Genomic DNA, 18921 nt, shown 5'->3' on the forward strand with positions numbered 1-18921 from the left:
AGATTTATCCCTGACCTTGCTTAAAAAGTTATAATAACACAATGACATAGATGCTATTTGTTAGCTCCGCTATGGAGTTTTGCACTTGGCGTTGGCATTAAGCTAAAAGAGGTTCCTAAGGCAAAGTTGTGTGGATATTTGAAAATTCGGAACGTGAAAATATTGAGGTTTCATGCTTAATTTGACAGCCTAAGTCAACTGTGATAGATGACGACTTGCCGATAACTATTTGTGACATTTTGTGATCACTCATGTTGACTCACTCCCAGGTAACATCAATCTATCTGACCCAATTAATATAAATAGCCTGCAAAAGTTGTTTTCGTTACTAGTTTATTTTGTACATCCTCCATCTAATGAAACTGTTGATTCTTTTACAACAGTTTCACATAACAGTAACACATGATTTGCATTTTTTTTTCCACAAAAGATGTTTCTACACACTGGACACAGTCATCAAGTTTACGGATGTAAAGTTCTCTGTACGTGCCTGCAGTAGTGCGCACCACCCGAAATTCGACAGTAAATCTTCTTTGCAGTAATTATGAGGTGTTCAGATGACTGAACGGTGAGTAATCATTGCATAACATGCGGCCGGGTAGGCCTACAAAAAACATTGATGGGGGGGGGGGGGGGGGGAATGGTTACACAAGATGTTGTGTGTGTGGTGCTGTGTGACGTTGAGATGCTTCGCATTCTGTTTCGCCTTAATATGATGCTTGTGATTTTTTGCTACTGTTACGTGGTGCAATGAATGGGCGGAAATGTGTTTATATTCGGTTACAGGCTCAGCGTGAGCCAAATGGATTGCTTTAGGACGGGAGCTATGACATAAGATGGTTGAATCCAGAGTTTCATCTGGTAAACAAACAGCCTAATTATAACCGAGCGTCTTACTGAAAAAGCCTGAAAACGTTTTCTGATTTAATCAGACAGTGTTCAGAGGAGGTAATAGCCGTGTTTAAGAAAAGGGAGTAGCGCTCAAATAGCTCTGATTTTCATTGACTCAAATGCATTGGGGGAAACTGTATATTGAATTCCCCCCCAAAAAGCAGGGGGAAAAAAACCACATTTTCTTTGACTTAAATGAAAGGTAAGGCTAAAAAAACAAATATTTGTCTTAGTTTTACTTTACAAACTCAGACATCCATATAACTATCCCTCCATCTATTTCCTTTTCCTCACATTTTTATTGAGAAAATGTGAATGTAGAGCTTCTCCCAGGCTATTTGATACAACCTCACACCACACATTGTGCCATTTTTGCCCTGGAGACAGAAAATAACACCAAAACGCCATAGCAAAATTCACGTTTTCAACTTAGGTACATGTAGCCAGTTGGTAAACAGCATGGAAGAAAAAAAAACTCCAACATCTAGTAAAAGTCAAACATGGCTAAAGATTCACTTCAATAATGTTTGGCTGAAAGCTTCTTTACAACTACCGGTACTTGAAAAAAAAGACTGGCTATTACGCCAATAGGAAAATGTTTGATGACCTTGAAGTCAGATCAGTTTTGTTCTTCCGGGCCAAATTCACCCACTCAGCTGCTGTTAAATGGTGCGATAAGCAGGCGGAAATATGTGCCCTGTAATTGGCTGGTGACCAGAGCAGGATAAACCCCACCTCTCACCCTATTTCAGCTTGGATAAGTTCCAACTCACCTTAATAAGGACAACTGCTGTAGAAAATGCATGGATGAAGAGTTCAACCCCTGATTGTGGGGTGTGTCTATACTTTTCTCCACATAGCAAATGATTTTCAGGCCTGAAGTTTCATGTCTGCCTTTTTTTCCCCCTGACAAGAGTGTGTCAAGTCTCAAATACGTGTTAGGAGATGGGGACAAGTTTGAGCAAGTTGATGACAAAGTCACAGGGGAGGCAAACATTGCACTAAAAGATACATGACTCACCATCTGTCAATGACGTGTCCGAATGGGTGTATGTTGGAGATCTGTCACAGTAACGCATATTTGCCTTTCAAAGTCTCAAAAAGTGAGACCATTAGTCAAGGTCACAGTTTATGTGTCTCTTTCTTTCAATTTATGTGTGCTGAAAATTGAAAACAGGAAAATATGTTTCTGCATTCTTTGTTGTTTAGTTCCTGTTATCATGCCAAGTCTTCCAAGCATGTTAGGGAAATTTACTTTTTTTATTGCTTGTATAAAAATATTTGAGTCTCTGGATGTGCCGGTCTACCCAGTCCGTCTGGAATTAAACAACCAATTCAATCTTTTGTTACCTGTCAATTTCGGAAAATCTGTCTCTGACTGAGCCTTTCTGAACTTTCCCCACATTGTTATGTAATAGTGTGGTTAATTTCCACGGAAAACGCCTCCCACCCCGGGTTTCTATGCCTGACCTCAGCCTCGTTTGGTCGAAAACTGGAATCCTGTCATGAAACATAGAGAAACTATCATGCAGAAACACTGACCCCACACAAACACTGACATACTGTAATAACAGCACCACAACGTGGTGCTGTTATTACAGTATGTGAAAGCCCGAAGGTAGATAGAGATGCATTTTTCTTGCAGGTACAGATTAGCACTAGCTAACAACTTTAGCTTCTAATAAGCTGTACTTGATTGCTTGGTGAAGTTGTCGACGCAATGGCGGCGGCGAATATTTGCACTCGGAGATGTGTCCAGGCACCACATACACACACTGTACTGTATGAAATGCTGCTCCACAAGTAAAAATGCCTTCCTTAATGGTTCCCCCTCTCCCCCTCCACCAGAGCTCTGCTTGACAAGTGGAAGCAAGCGGACGACCAAATAGCACACACTTGCCGGCGAGATGACTAAAGACAGCTCATTGAACGTTGGAATAGGAGCCAGAATATGCACGGATACACTCGTGTGCGAGAACCAGCCTGCGTTTCTGCATACACTTGCTGCCGAGAGGAAACCTGCGACGTCTCGCGAGTTATAAATCTCAGGTTCCACCCCAGATTGTCAGGGGAACCAAAATCAAACTTGCCATTGGCCCAGCAGTATATTAGTCGGGATAAAGGTTGGCATGCTCTAATTCTTCATCCTTGTGGTAGGTAGTTCACAAAAGCAAGCAACCAACATGTATAAAAGCATCTGGGAAGTTTTTTTACATTTTGCAGAAAAAACAAAGACTTTGCAGTCTTCTGCAAAGCAGCAGCTGAGTGTCTGAGTTTGCTGAGTGTCTGAGTTTGTTTATGCAGTACTGTATTATGCAAGACGGTTATGTTCGGTGGCGGAAAAACAAAACTTATATGGCAACTTGACCACATCAATTAGATTAATTAGAAATAAATTCCCATCCAAATCCCATTAGAGATTCCTTTGGGAAGAACTGATCATAGATCAGATTACATTAACTTGATTCTGCAAAACATACGGTAAAGTGGATTCACATGGAGGCGCTTATCAAACCGGATTCTTGGGAGCTGCTGTTTTTGGGACACAGTTTGACATTCCCTTTACCTGTTTTGAGAGTTGACATCAGGTAGAATGCTCCAAAACAACCCGAGGAGGAAGCTGGTTTTTCAACAGGTAATTTGGCTTTTGGCTCACTCACTGGAATTTTGGGGAAGGTTTTAAGTTTTACCGCAGACTCCCCACCCACAGGAAATGTGTCAGTCATCACCAGCAGTCAGCCACAATGTAGAGTGATAAAGATGAAGATACTGTGTTGCTTTTTTTAAAACATACAGCTCAGAGATTATGTTCTAGATTTTTTTTTACCTATCCATCAATGTTCTTGTTGGTTTAGCAATATATTCCCCGACCATGGCCTTTTTCAAAAGAAGTATTATATGTTGTTGTTTTTTTTTGTTGTTTTGGTTTTTTTTTTGGGGGGGGGGTTGCTGATAAAAGGTTGTTAAAATGTATCGCACCGTATGAAGGACATGTTGCAAAGCTGTCTTCAAGTCTTTTATTTTGGTCCTCTTCTACTTAAAATTACATTTCAGCCTGTATCATTTGCTTGTATAAAGAGGTTGAAACAGTACAGTAATCCCTCGTTTATCGCGGTTAACGGGGACCAAAACCACCCGCGATAAACAAAAATCCGCAAAGTAGCGACCAATAAACATATACAGGTAATTTTTTTTTAAGTCCCCAAAAATTACGCAAATGGTCCGCGAGAAGCTGCAAAACAACAGCGAGTCACATACAGCAACATATACAGTACTGTACTCCATGTATATTAAAAACAAAAACAATTTTTTTTTTAATGTTTGAAAAAATCCGCGATGCACTGAAGCCGCGATAAACGAACCGCAAAATAGCGAGTGATCACGGTACCCCTACTTTTACCAGAGTCCATTTTCTGCGCTTTTATTTACATAAGTAAAGACTATGAGAACATTTGTCACCTGATGATGGCTGCCACAATGAGTCAGCAGGTAGCATGCAGTGATTGTTATTTGACAGCAATCTGGCAGGCAGGTAGAGAAAGATGACTTCATTTGGAATTTTACACATACTTCTGTCACAATTACCTTTCCTTTCTGCTTGTGTCAGAAAGGAAAGTTGAAGGCATTTGCTACTTTATTTGCAATTATAAGGGTGGTTATAAATAATATTCCTGGTCTGTTTTCAAATCCACCAGTGTCAAGCACACACGGTGCTCACTATAAATCCTTGCTAAGTAAACTTTTCACTTCTCAGTGAACACATAAACAACTCCCAGAGGTTTGATGACGATCCATGGATGAATTCTTTGTATTTTCAAAATACCATTTTACGGTCTGCATGTCAGTCTATGATCAGCTCATCAGCAAGCTTAATAAGCTGGATGAGGATCCTTATTATTCGATCAGGTGTGCGGAAGCAGGGAGACATACAAAACATCCAGGAATCCAGGAAAAATTTGCTCACCGATGGTTTAAAGACTTTCGGCCTAGTGTGGAAAAGCATTCCACTTCTGGCACATTTTATCAAATCTCTTGGAATTGAAGGGCTAACCACTGCAGGGGGAAAAAAAAGATATCATGATTTAATCAGAGTGGTGATCCTGTATTAGTAAGACTATTTCTGGGTGTCCCAATGCCAGCTGATGTTACTCGTCAATGGGAAAATTGTCAACACACTCTCAAAATGTCCTTACAGAACTCTTTTTTTCAGGCCGAACTTGAGCATTTTTCCACTATCGTGATGCAAGTCAGTCAAATATTTGTATATACTATACATGCAGTCAGTAGCAGTATATCAGTAAAAATGCATTTTTATTCTCAATTACACAATCCAACACCCGTTTTTGATAACTTGGTACAATGAAAGAAAAACTTTCCTTCACAAAAGCGCGAGCCTGAACTCAACTATCAAAACAATGTTGCATTGTAAAATCACTGTACATTCAACTGAAATAGAAAGTACCGGTACATGAGAAAATATTTCTTGGAGCGATCATTGATGCCAAGCTGAAAGACAAAACGTAAAACCCAAAATGTTGCAAGCTAGAGCTATCCTTTGTAAAACTAAAGATGTCCTGAATAACAATTATATACAATTTATAGCTCGCTATGACCGGTACGACCATGTAGGGCTTGTAGGCTATCACTTATGGCAGCGGAGCCCAAATTTTTTTGACTGAAGATTGACTTTTCGATCAACCAATCTGCTGCGATCGACCCGTTACCGCGCACATGAACGCACACGCACGCCATGATGAGCAACAGCCTGACACGGAGGCATGTGACACACTTTTGCAGCCTGTTAACGATCGTAGCTTACGTGTACCATTTTAAAGTGCTTCCCTCGACCCTCAAGATTCCTATTCATTGCCCGTGCCCTCTGTGAATTGTACAGGAAACAAACTCTGAATGAGAATAATGATAACGCTAAAAGATTTCGCGCAAACCTCTGATCACAAGCTGCAATTAAAGACTGCTAAGTGCAAACAACTTCCGGTGACGCAGGTCACACGCCACCGTAGGTTAAAGATTTACCTCCTTTATTTTATTTGAATTTTTTTTTAATTGTGAAAATGACAATGATAGGATGAGTAGGGTGCAGTGTACATTAACACAAAAAATACATTACTAACATGAAAAAAAGGCACACAAATGGTTGTTTGTTCTTTTTATCCTCTACACCCCTCGCAATCGACTTGGGACCAGTCCGCGATCTACCGGTCGATCGCAATCGACGTAATGGACACCCCTGACTTATGGTGTTGAGCTCTGACGCAAAATAAATAAAACAACTAACCCTCTTTTCTAAACGAGAACCAAATGTATAGAAACTATTTAATTATTGATTCAATGAAATACTCTGAAATTCCAGAACTTAGTCGAATTCAATGTGCATAAGTCCAAAATAATAATAATAAATAATAATAATAATCCAAAATACGTACCGGTAACTTATTTTGTCACAGTATTCAAAAGATGTTTGAAAACAGCGATACTGATGGCCACTTGTGTCCAAAAAAGAAACACAAGACAAGGATCAACATAATGTGAAGATGTGTCACTGGGGGTCCTACAGTGACACATCTTCACATTATGAAGGGCCAACGTCCTGCCTGTTTTCCAGCTGTCTCAGCTGCAACACACCTGATTCAGATGATCAGCTCATCAGCCAGCTGTGGAACAGCATTAGAACGATACTGATTATTTGAATCAGGTGTGTTGCTCTTGGGAGAGATGGAAAACAGGCAGGACAGCGGCCCTTGAGGACTGACTTTGTACACCCATGCTGTAGGAGGTGTAAATTTGTGGAATAATTATGAACATGTGTGGTTCAAGGACATCTTTTAAAAAAATGTTCAAACGTTAAGTACTGAATAATTGTATGAAGCAAGCATAAAAGAAAGTGTATATATTGCATTTTATTTGCTGGTCTGTGTGGACTGAGTTGTAACAATTTTCTTTCAAAAAAGTGTTTTTGTTTTGTTTTTCATTTCTTATTTTCACTCTATAAATTGATTACGTTTGTGCGGGAGCTTGATTTTTTGAGATATTTTCTATTTTAAAAAATGTAGGCTTGACAAGACTTCTCCCTACACTTTGGGCTTGGCTTTGTTTTCCTGTATAATTCTAGAATGACAGTTTTTACTGAAGTCAATCCAATAAAAATCAATCAATCATGAACGGCCACAGCTGTGCTAAAGTTGCAAACCGATTAACCAAAAATAACAATCTGCAATTAGCTAATACAATTGAGATAGTTTTACGTTTAGCAACTAACACAGGGAATTTCTTCATGCCGGAAACTGCAGTTTTTCGGCTGGCACCAAACACATTTGCCACAAATTATTCCCGTAGCTGAGAACGAACGATTGCCTTAACCGAATAAGGCAATGCATGCCGATTATCTCGTTTCTTTGAATGTATTACATTATTGTTGTCATCTAACATGAGAGTATGTGTACTTGATTCCTTCCGATCACCGGTTTTATTCTGTGTGTCATGTGCTGCTTTGGTCACATAAAGTACACCACACAAAAGTAGCAGCACTCATTTGGCAATTTTTTTCCTCGTCATGTATGGCGTCTCTCAAGTTAAAAAATGTGTTCAGTGAAAAGTTAACTCGCTGAAGTTGCCCAAGTGTGATTATGATGATCTAATAATAACAATAAGGTGGCTAGGTCAATAAATACATGCACATGGTCTTAATAAAACAGTCATTTATTATTGTCTGAAAACTAAAATTGTCTGAACAGCACATTGCAAGGGCATTGTTAAGATTTTTCTCCAAGGCTCAGTGATCACTTCCATACAAGTACACTTGGCATGTACACGGCATCTCCTTCAAATTAAACTCAAGAAAAACAAAGAGCAATAAACCCATTTGTAAAAAACAAACAAACAAAAAAGTCAAAAGTCCATCCTGTAGCAAGATAACTCGTTGTACAATCACCAAGTATTTTGGTATGATTCTAAGCCACGTAGACCGCATCGGAATCGCCTGACGGCAGCAGGCGACGCAGAGGAGGCACAACAGACAAGACTGAACACAAACATCCGATTACGTAGATTATCTCCGACGACGGACTGGGTTCCAGCTTCAAGTTGAGAAATGTTTCATAGTTCCCTTGCGGTCTGTATTTTGGAAACTGTTGTGTACTTTTAAGGGTGTGTTAGAAAGCTACAATCAAAATTTAAATGCTGACTTTGCTGAATGCATTCAAATCTGTCATGTAACAAAAATGGCTCCTTTTCTCACTTCTCCATCACCTTCGCTGAATTTGTTCCCTTTCATCACAACTATAGCCATGGACAGACACAATGACGGAACACAAACCGAGTGCTGGATTTAAAAGCATGACTTTAAGAAAGTGGTTTGAGTATAGGGCATGCAGGTCATGCAAAGAGCCAAAACAAATATAAAAAATAAGGGACAAAGTGTGCATTTTAAAAAAAATAAAAGGAGTGAGAACAGAAAAACACTTACACAGCTTTGCGTCTTTGGTTATAAAGTAGGTCCAACAATTTCACAGCTTTTCATCCCCCAACCAAGACCCCAATCTTTTTTTTTTTACCCATTTAAACAAAGAACCTCAAAGGAAATAATAGTTTGGCTTTATCAAAACCTCCCAGCACATATTTCATTTCATAGCAGGTTCTTTCTTGTACTGTACATACCTTGTTCACTCTGAATACTTTACAAAATATACATTCAACTTGGATTTCAATTCATGTAATTCTGCTTTAGTGTTTCCTTCCTACCGTCTGCTCTACTTACTGACACTTGCTTGATTGTGAGAGACTACCGAAAAGACTTGACAGATTCTAAAAAGACAATAAACTTTGTCTTTTGTGACGTTATGAAAATAGCAGCCCTGAAATAAATAAATGCAAATACTACACGTGAATTAATAATGGAAATGTTACATGTCAAAAGGATGGCGGCTCTGAGCAAACGACAACAACTAACGTAAGCTTTTTGTTGCGGCCTATCATGAACGAGGCACTCGACTTGCTCCACTGAACGCCTCTGCTGATGACACATCCCTTGGTTGCTTTCGGCTCCCGTGAATGATGTGGCGTGTGTATGCAGACATTGCGGGAGCTTTATTTGCCACTATGGCTTTCCCACGTCTTGCACTGCCCTTTTGGACCACTTGCTGCCACCCCCACCCCTGTGCTCCTGCTCCCTTTGTCCCGCCATCAAGAGTACTTCAGCCACAATAAGACTTTCCAAGGGGTGACGGCGGCACTCTTTCGAGATGATGTCACTACTTTCCTTAAACTGAGCACATTTAATGCAACGCTGTGGGGGACGGTATGCGCGTGTCTCTGCTCGAGAGCGGTGTGGAATTGAGCGTGTGGACCGGTGGATGCGCTTGGGTGCGAGATGGGGGGGGTGGGATCACGCTGAGGTGATGTTGGGCTGGTGGGGGACGCTCTGAGCCCCCTCGTGGTGCGCCAAGGGGGCGCCGCTGTTAGTAATGGCTGCGTGTTGCTGCTGCGGGGGCGACGTGCTGCCGTGGCTGGAAAGGTGGTTGAGCTGATCTGAGTTGGCCAACGACTTGAGCACAGCGTTCTCGCGCTCCAGCATGGAGTTGCGCTCGTACAGCTCCTTAATTTGCTCCTTCAGCACCTCAACCTCCTCGCGGACGGCGTACATTAGGTGGCTCTTTACCAAATCCTGAAGAGACAAACATCATTGTGATCATGATCATCATTCCTAACACTTAGGATGCGTTTTATGTCTGTGTTAAGCTAAAACATACTTTATGTCTTACAATATACCAAAACCATCATGTGCGTGAGGGAAGCTGACCTACTCTTGAGTTATTTGACTCCGTGAACTGTCATTTGAACAAAATGTAGCCGAACAAAGGAGCGCCCTCACTGACGAACAAGGAAGCTGCAGTAAATAGAATAAAATATGGCTTGCCTGATGTCAGTTTTGATATTTAAAAAAATGGATGCCAAGAAGTATACACACACAATAAATATGGCAGACAGAGGCATGTGCAGCTAAAATGTAGACAAATCAGAAAAGCTTCTTCTATTTCATTTTCTCTACTTGAATATTCTTCATTTTCTTTGGCAGTCCGGATGCCTTGCTGCACCAAATTGCCTCTCACAGGTCACATTTGGTATTACAATTGACATCTGGTGCAAGAGACTTGCTACAGTCAGTGGATATACAGTATTGTTGTACTATCTAGACTAGCAAGCACACACGTGGTGATGTGTTGAAAATCAAAATGTGTGCAACCCGCTTACACCGGGAAAACTCACCATGGCCTGTTCAATCTTGTTGTCAATGGCAACTACGCTGGCACCGGATGCACTGTGGAGAGAAAAACAAACATGAGAACCATACGTCTTAACACATAATTTGATACTGCACACATGATACATTTACGACAACACTTGCGTCACGCATCTCCTGCCGACTAAAGAGTGATGAAGTCATGAATAAGGACATCATTCGTCATGGACAATTACCACTGTTTCTTAACAAACATGAGGATGTTAAAAAAAATCTGTAATAAAAAACAAATAAAATTTGAAATTCAAATTTGAAAAAAAAACCAATGTGTGTTTATGTAAACTTTATTACTTTTAACAGATGTTTTATCAAGGTCAATTTAATCTTAAATGAACATAACATGCATGATTTTGAAAAAAGAGGAAGAAGCTGAATAATTAAATAATTAAGAATAATTAAAGTTCTACTCAATGGCAGAAGGTAAAATTAAACTGCGTATATGTCTGCCATTCAAGAACAGAACAAGTCAGAGCTTCCTGTAGTAATCTGTTCAACGAGAGATGCACACACTGCATTCATTTGTAAGTGAATTCAGACGAGAGCATCCACACGCGCACATGTACACAAAACACTTTTTAAAAAAACAATTTTGTTTAGTGTTGTGTCATAACATATTTCTTTTGTGAAATACCGGTCTATGTTTCGGCAGAAACAGAGCTTGGCACACACTAGCCTTGCGCATTGATCCCCAAACACTGTATGAGCGGGTATGCGTAGAGAAATTGCCAAATTTCACATACCATTTATTTACTACAAGTCTTTAACTATGTCAGCGACATAGTTACAGGTAGAAAAATTAAATGCTCAACTACAAAGCATAAAATCCATAATGAACGTGTGCACCCACATTTTGTGACACGTCTGTTTTGTGGTGTCCCGTGAAAGTTGTCTAATGTGAAATATGTACTTTGGCTCAAAGTTGACAACCTCTGAATTGTATAGGACAAAGTCACCATAAGGGTCTGTTTGAGATGATGGTGTGTGTTAAATTAAAACAGCAATGCAGCATTTTAAAAGAAAGAAAAAGAACATTTCGACGCGTGATTGTGAGCGTTGTTCAACAACAACGCGCAAGGTGCCGGAACTCACGTCCTGCACACCGCACCACCACGGCACGTAACACACGTAGATTCTCTTTCTCAGTCACACACACACACTAGCACGCAGATTCTGGTTACACGCCACGCAGCACAAGGTTCAATGTTTCAAAAGCATTTCAATTTACCTGCCGCATCTCGCTCGATAGCACATCAAGCGCCCCGAATAAGTGGGAGAAGACCTCGGCGAGCACGACAGGCTGTAGCTCATTGTGCAGCGCATCGTAGCAACTCTCCCAACCGAATAAAAAAGAAAACGTCAAGTCGTTGTCAACTACAGTATTACTCTTAACAACTTCGCGGTCCTGTCTCTGCGTATCCAACAGCAGGGCACAAGGCGAGCGCTGTCTTAAAAGGCGCCTCGCGCGGTCACATGGTCACATGGCAAGTAAACACCGGGGGAGGAGTTCAGCAAGCAGCACGCCTACTTGTCCGAGGAAATGGAGTTCGTTGAAACAGGTTATATTTTGATTCATCAGCCTGGCAAAAATAGTCCACTGTGACTCACGTGGGCGAAGTAGCACTCTTTGATATAACGTGCCGTGTTCTTTCCATTCAAAATAACTGCTTTATTTTCAACAAAGTAGGCTGACGGGCATCATTTGAGCATTCATGTATTTACATAACACTCTGTGAGGTTTAGTCTACTTCTCTCCTTCCTCATCAAAACGTGCGGTCGTTTTATAAATCAAACATATTTAGAAAGTATGAAAAGATGTCATATTTGAAGTATGTGATGTAAATAATGTAATGCAGTCCACTGGAGCACTTCATTAGATTAGAATTTACCATCAGTAGAGCAATGACCTCATTGGAGTTGAAAGAGTCGAAAAATTTGGAAACACTCAGAGTAAGGGCCATTGCAGTTCTACACGAATGCTAAATACAACGTGAATGAAATCATTACACCTGCAGTAGGTATTTTTCTGTACGGTACGCTTCTGTAACACAAAAATACAGTAATTACTGTATGAATGAAAAAAATAATAGTGGTTTGGATAATGGATGGATGGAATAAAAAATGCCACAAACGAAGTTAGCATGTTTCTGAGGCCTGACCTGCTCACCAAGGTGCTTGACGTAAATATGCAAATCACAAATGCAGCAATAATGGGGAATTACAATGGGAATTGGGGAATTATTGTACATGAATTATTGTACATGCTTCGATGTACAAAGAAAGTTCACATTGGGTCTATCCCTCCAAAGACCTCGAGTTGCCCAACAAAATTGATAAAACTCAGCACTGAAAAAAACAAAGACACAAAACTCAGCAATGATAAGGATTCAGACTAATTATCCGTTTCGAAGAATCAAATTTTTTTTCGTACAGTATGAATCTATGTAGCCGGTTATGAAAAATGTTTTTCATTTTTTGGTAAGTGCACACTGTGTGGAAAATGTTAGGAAAAACAAAATGGAAAGGTGACAGCCGGTCCACTTTTGGTTAACTGTAATAGTAGCAGTAAATTTTAAGTGCCCCCTAATAATTGTAATAGGTGAGCTCCTTTTACACTGCCTGTAAAACGTGCCATCTCCCCGTGTTGCTGTTGTGTATGAACAGCACCAACACAGAATGGTTGGGACATTGTCGACAAGGAATTTGAACACTTAACACTTGCATGTCCTCTCTGAAGATTTTTGGTCTTCAAATGGGAACCAAAACAGACCCTTTTGGACCACTCAAACTATGTGAACCATTTGTCAGCCTTCCAAATGCCACTGACATACAAACAACCCATTAAAAAAAATCACTAAACTTCTGCTGAATTCATATATTTGCATGAAGGAAATACCGATCAAATTATAAAAAAGGAAAACTTGAAGCAACCAAATCATGAATGACAAATGGCGTTTCATTTTTCATCTCACCTGGGGATTTTTTGTTTGTTTGTTTAAATAGGCCATGAATGCCAACAACCGTTTGAATGTGTGGCATTCCGCAGTGGTTGTGTGATTGGGGGCGACTGATAATGAAGACGAACACATTCCACACTAAAAAGAGCATTTTCGCATTGGTGTCCATGGGGGAGAAGACACTTAAAAAACAACAACAACTTTGCTCCCAATGCGTATTGAAACAACAGCGAGAGACAATGCTGGTTGGATTCAAATTAGTTTAGTGACTGAGATTTCTCTTGCTTGGAGGCAGACAAAATCCCCACATCTAATTTGTTGCCATTCCGTTTCCCAAAAAAAACAAAGCACCCAGTACATTTTATTCAAGTGGGAAGACATGTGGTGGTTTATATAAGGACCTCTTGCGGCGCTAACCTCCACATGGGCCTGCAGTGCAGACCCAACGGCATCCATCCACACACGCATCCTCCAACGGGACCTTCAGCACATTCCATGCGTGGACACCTCCGGCCTCTAGGCCAGTGCCTCCAAAGCCAGACATCTGTGTCAGAGCCGATATCGTGCTGTGACACGCCACGGTAAGGACTCGAGGCTGTCCAGGCAATTTGTTTCCCCAAGCTTTAGTTTCTGTACTAACTTATCTGGGGAATGTCTTATCAGGGGGTGTGACCTGCAGGCACACCACAAGTTCATCAATGTGAATAGACTTCAAATAAAGATGGCATGAGACAACAGGCACGTGTCACCACATCACATGACTAACAATGGCATCACATAAATCAATGAGCTCTCCACTCGGGCACAGATGTACCGACCGGCACACGTCCCTGTCCCAAAGCATACAAATACTCCCAGTGGGGGGCAGACAGCTGGACAAATGAGACCTCAGTTTTTGAGCGATAACAACCCCCACAATGAATTGATATCAAAACAATTGCGGATGGCGGGGACTAAAACAACATAGGAGCACGCGCACTGATGACTCACTGTTGCTCTTCAAGGTGCAGTTTGACAACTTCACCAGATGATGTCAGCAAAATTTCCAATTACACAACTCATAGTGTGTTTTGCTGTCTTGATCACAATTATTTCTGTTCCTGGGCCACTTTGAGAAGACTATTAAGATGTTAAAACAAATGTTTTAACTTGCTCGATAACGGCCAATGATACTCATTTGCCAAATTCCAATGAAGTTGGGATGTTGTGTTAAACATATTTAAAGAGAATACGATTTGCAAATCATGTTCAACCGATATGTAATTTGGCATACTACAAAGACAACATATTTAACGTTCAAACTAACAAACTCCATTGTTATTAGCAAGTAATCAGTAACTTGACAGAGAGAAAGAAAGCTCTTGTTGGGGGGGAACCAAACAGAAACAATATGTAGCCCCAAGTAAAAACGTAGTCTGTCTTGTTGATTTTTTTTTTTTTTTTTGCTTTGCAATCATGTGGGGAGTAGGGATGTGAATCTCAGCCACGAGGACGATTCGATACACATCTCGATGCACTACCAGCGATGCGATACTTAAACGATAAATGGAATTTTCTGGCGACACGATGCGATACGTTTCACCGTCTTCACGATGTGATACGACGCAAAACACATTTAGTTCAAATCAATGCGATCCGATACAGTACAATTTGTTGTGATATTGTGTGTGCAATTAAACATGATGCAAATACGCAAAGAAAAAAAGTTTTAAAAAAGATGGAATTCAGTATGGTATTGCTAAAAGTAGACCACTTTATTCCTTATAAACAGTAGAACGTGTAAAACAACTTATTTAAGCCCTTTCACAATTGGGTTTTGTGCAAAAAAAATGTAAACAATTTGGCACCTGAGACTCACAGCTGTTGCTGTAGTGTAAACACAAACAGGCTACTCATTGAGTGTCTTATATGAAATATCCATCTCCATAGGACAGAAAAAAAAATACAATTGAAACAATGTGGCAGTCACAGCCTCAAAGCTGCTGTGTGTATTGTAGCGTACACAGACCACTCTCACCGAGTGTCAAAATGAAATGTCCAAAAGAGTCATCCATATATAGTTTTTCCTTGCGCGGTCACCGTGAGCTGCAAGGGACCCCCAAAATAAGAGGCGATTTTTTTCTGATCCTGACCTGGTTTGCCAAGAGTTTCTCCGGTGTCCAACGAGGGACTGGACGGGGACGCGGGGGGAAACTTGTCGGTGATGTGGTGCCATCGTTTTAAGTGGTCTGCATATTTGTGGTGCTGCCGTTGTATGGCTTCGTAGTGCGACATTCTTTGCAAATTACGGAGCTTTTATCAATCTTTCCGTCTTTCTTTTCGAAGCCGTAGTATTTTCAAACATAAGATCTGAATGTTGCGGAAGCATTCAATACAGTAGTTTCCTCGCTGCTGCTTGCGCGAACTTACATCGTGTTTCGCTAGTTGTGTACTGGACTGTATGTGACTCGCGGCTTCCGTCCGTATTCAACACAAAATAATGATGGTGCATTCATTGCACCTAGGAAAGGGCAGATAGGTGACGTTTAACATGAATAAAACGGTGCTTGAATCGGATTTTACCGAGATCCACCAATGCATCGTGATGAATCTCGATTCCACCCGTCAATCGCGTCGTACCCAGTGAATGAGCCGATGCACTCGCATCGCGCACGTGCGCATCGATGTATCGATTAATATCGATTATTTTCCACACCCTTAGTGGGGAGGTGCTGCATCCCATAACAGAGGAACGTTTGGCCATAATTAAATTCCGGTGACAAAACACAACTGAGATACCGACAGATGTAACTCTAACCAGGCTCATCCAAGTTGTAAGCAAAACACTTGTAGTTCTGCGACAGATACTTCCATGGTGCAACGTGGCATGACATGTTCCCAAGCCCGATACCAGCAAGTTTTTATTTTCGTATATCCGAAGTTGATTAAGTGTGGTTCATTTTTTTCCCAAATCAACAATGCTGAAGAACACTTTTCACTGTGTCCAGAAAATAAATGTAAACGATATATTAAGTTTATGTTTTTATCAATCACTAAAATGGCTTCTTATGGGTTTAAAATCATGCCCGTCAATTCAAACATAATCAACAGAAAATAGCAAATTAGATTTCATTTAATTTCATTTGACATCAGCTGTAAAATACCCCACAAAGTCTCACAAACATCAATGAACACAGTTCAAATCCATTGATTTCAAACATTTGTTAAATAAATAACGCAGATAAATGGCTCCTGTCCTCATTGTAACATGAAGTTAACAATGACAATTGCAGGATGCTGGAAGTATGACTCATAGGTGCCTATGCACAGAAGGATTGTTGGATGCGTCGTCCAACCAACGGGGAGGTCCGAGTATAGACAATGGAGACTAAACTAAATCTGATTTAGATGAGGGACGCCTTGTCTGTGGATGGAAATTTTATTTTCATAGCACGAAATCAGGAGTCATTCTACAGCCTCCAAAGCTTCCTCAAAAACAGGGCGAAGGAACATTCCCACTAGCTCCCATGCTCCTTACATAATCCCCAGACTTGTACAAAAACAACGACTCAGTGTTACATCTGTCTCAAAGCCCACCAGTGAACCTCCCAAAGGATACGAGGACCGGATGATGCAGGGCATGAGAAGGAATCACAGCCCTTAAGTAGTCAATGCATTGATATTTTTAAAAAGCAATATATTTGAGAACATGGATGATCTTGAGCCACCATATTGATTGAGTTATGAAAGGTCTTGTTGTTTCAAACCCCTTACATTGGGACAGGAATGTTTGCAGTTCGCACTCCATCACTTGGCTCCTGACAACATGTGTGAGGTGTTGTGTGACCAAGCTCAATTTGCAAACACAGCAGGGGTCCAATATTTATGGTTGTTCCGTCTAACACAGCAGGGGACTGTGTTTATGGCTGCTCGGTCTCAAGTCATTGGTGTCCACATGGCGCACAACTAAAACCAGATCTTCATGTGATTCCCTGCATCACTTACCCACTCTGCTCCTTAAATCATCTGGGGGATTTGGACATGCCCCACTTGTTATCCTAATTTGATTAAGGCCTGACTGGAATGCACTGGCTGCTACACCAAAGAGTATATTGGCAAAATCCAGAGTTTTACGGTAAAGGAGCATTCAGATGCATAGGCATCACGAGATTAAGGAGGTTTTCTTTGGGTATCCTCACTGAAGAAGATGCTTTGTGTCAATCATTAGACACAGCGCCTTAAAAGCTTATACTACTAACCTGTTAGTAGTATAAGCTGGCATATTGCTTAATAGGTCACATTTTGAAATGGAAATTGAATTGCGGCCGAATGTTTGCTTAAATCTACGGATTTAGGAAAGTTTTTGTTAATATCTAGATGCCCAGAGAGGAAGTTTGCTTAATATAAACAGCTATGCTTGTAATACGCATTTCCCAAGCACAGCAAGTGTTTTAACTGATCAAGTGTGAAGCAAGAGAACTGTTATGGAGACATGTGTGCTCAGTAAACGCCCATGGTATAAATACAGGTGAAGTGTCATCGAGGTTTCCAAAGATAAAGTTGACAAGATGAAAAACAGTAGCAACTTTAAGACCTGTGGTCAGTTACGTAAGATCACCGTGGGGAGATGGTTAAGATGTCAGCCAATCAATTCCTCACTGCAACTTAAACGCCTTGCAAGGTTCAAAATCTGAGTGTGATACAATATACAAAGGGGTGTAACTCAAGCCCAGGAATTATTTCAAAATTATGTACTCAAGGTCTTTGAAGAACGATTCAATTGAATCGGGTTGGGTACTTAAAAGTATGCCCCGCAGCCTGTGATTAAATGTGTTTTTTTTCCCCGTGTTTAGACAAGAATGAGATATTCCAATTGAGTCTGTGGCAGAAAAAAAGTGTTTTGGAACAACAAAAAAGCGTCATTGGGTTTTACGTAAACCTCTGATACTGTTTGAAATATTTAATTGAACATTATTTACTCCAGTCACCTTATTAGTGACGCTACCGATTTACAGTAACCCGATACAGTACTGATACCCGATATGAGGTCTATTACCTCATAACTGTAGAGGGACATTTAGTGACTTTCCCGTTGTTTAAAATCTATTATTTTACTTTAAACACGTTTACAAAGTCAAATTCAAGCACTCTCCAAGGCCTTTTAGGTAATTTTAAGCACCCTTTATTAGCCATACATAACGTTTAAAAATCCCAAATGCAACTTGAGAGATGTTATATTAATTTCATGAAATAAAGGACAAGCTGGAAACAAAATTTAAAAAGAGCTGGCTGGGAACAAATATAGATTTTCAGGAATGCTCATCCGTTTGCTCTCAAATCATCCCACTGCATCTCTCGCATGTCTAACCTTGCAAGTCAAGCCTTGCAGATGACTTACCTCCAGACAAAAGGAGATTCAAGGAAGCAACACCCTTTACCTGCAATTAGATCAAAGCCTTGAATAAAGCTCAACCTAGTCAGGAAGCCCACAGGCAACAAGGAGCTGCGTGGGGAAATAAACACCAAAATGTCACTCGACAATTCATGTTAAGACCACCCAACCAGCCATGAGAATGGACTTGACCATACAGTCCAGATTAAAAGATGAGCGCCAGCTTGTAAAATCGGTTGTTTCTACGTTCAACCCACACACACAATATACATACACACACATTGAAGTCAATAATTAGTAAAAGCTCTTCAAAGGAAAAAGTTATTCCGCAGGTCACTGAGGTTGGATCAGCAATGCACTTGATAAACGGGGTTTGGCTTTGTCATTGC

The 18921-nt window shown here is 40.6% G+C and overlaps 3 protein-coding genes across 6 annotated transcripts in view; 2 read left to right on the plus strand and 1 right to left on the minus strand.

Moving 5' to 3' along the window:
- Positions 1–18921, plus strand: part of LOC127606362 (profilin-2-like) — a 437001-nt gene that overhangs the window by 364312 nt on the left and 53768 nt on the right. The window lies entirely within an intron of this gene.
- LOC127606306 (arf-GAP with coiled-coil, ANK repeat and PH domain-containing protein 2-like) overlaps positions 1–18921 on the plus strand; it is a 395843-nt gene that overhangs the window by 239278 nt on the left and 137644 nt on the right. The window lies entirely within an intron of this gene.
- Positions 7591–18921, minus strand: part of tsc22d2 (TSC22 domain family 2) — a 28480-nt gene continuing 17149 nt past the window's right edge. Inside the window, exons 2-3 of the mRNA XM_052074557.1 lie at positions 10174–10225; positions 7591–9571 (exon numbers count right to left, since the gene is read on the minus strand). Coding sequence (XP_051930517.1) covers positions 9293–9571; positions 10174–10225 — 331 coding nt within the window. The 3' untranslated portion in view covers positions 7591–9292. The remainder of the gene's footprint in view (positions 9572–10173; positions 10226–18921) is intronic.

This window comes from Hippocampus zosterae, chromosome 8, assembly GCF_025434085.1.
Source record: "Hippocampus zosterae strain Florida chromosome 8, ASM2543408v3, whole genome shotgun sequence".
Taxonomy (NCBI): Eukaryota; Metazoa; Chordata; class Actinopteri; order Syngnathiformes; family Syngnathidae; genus Hippocampus; species Hippocampus zosterae.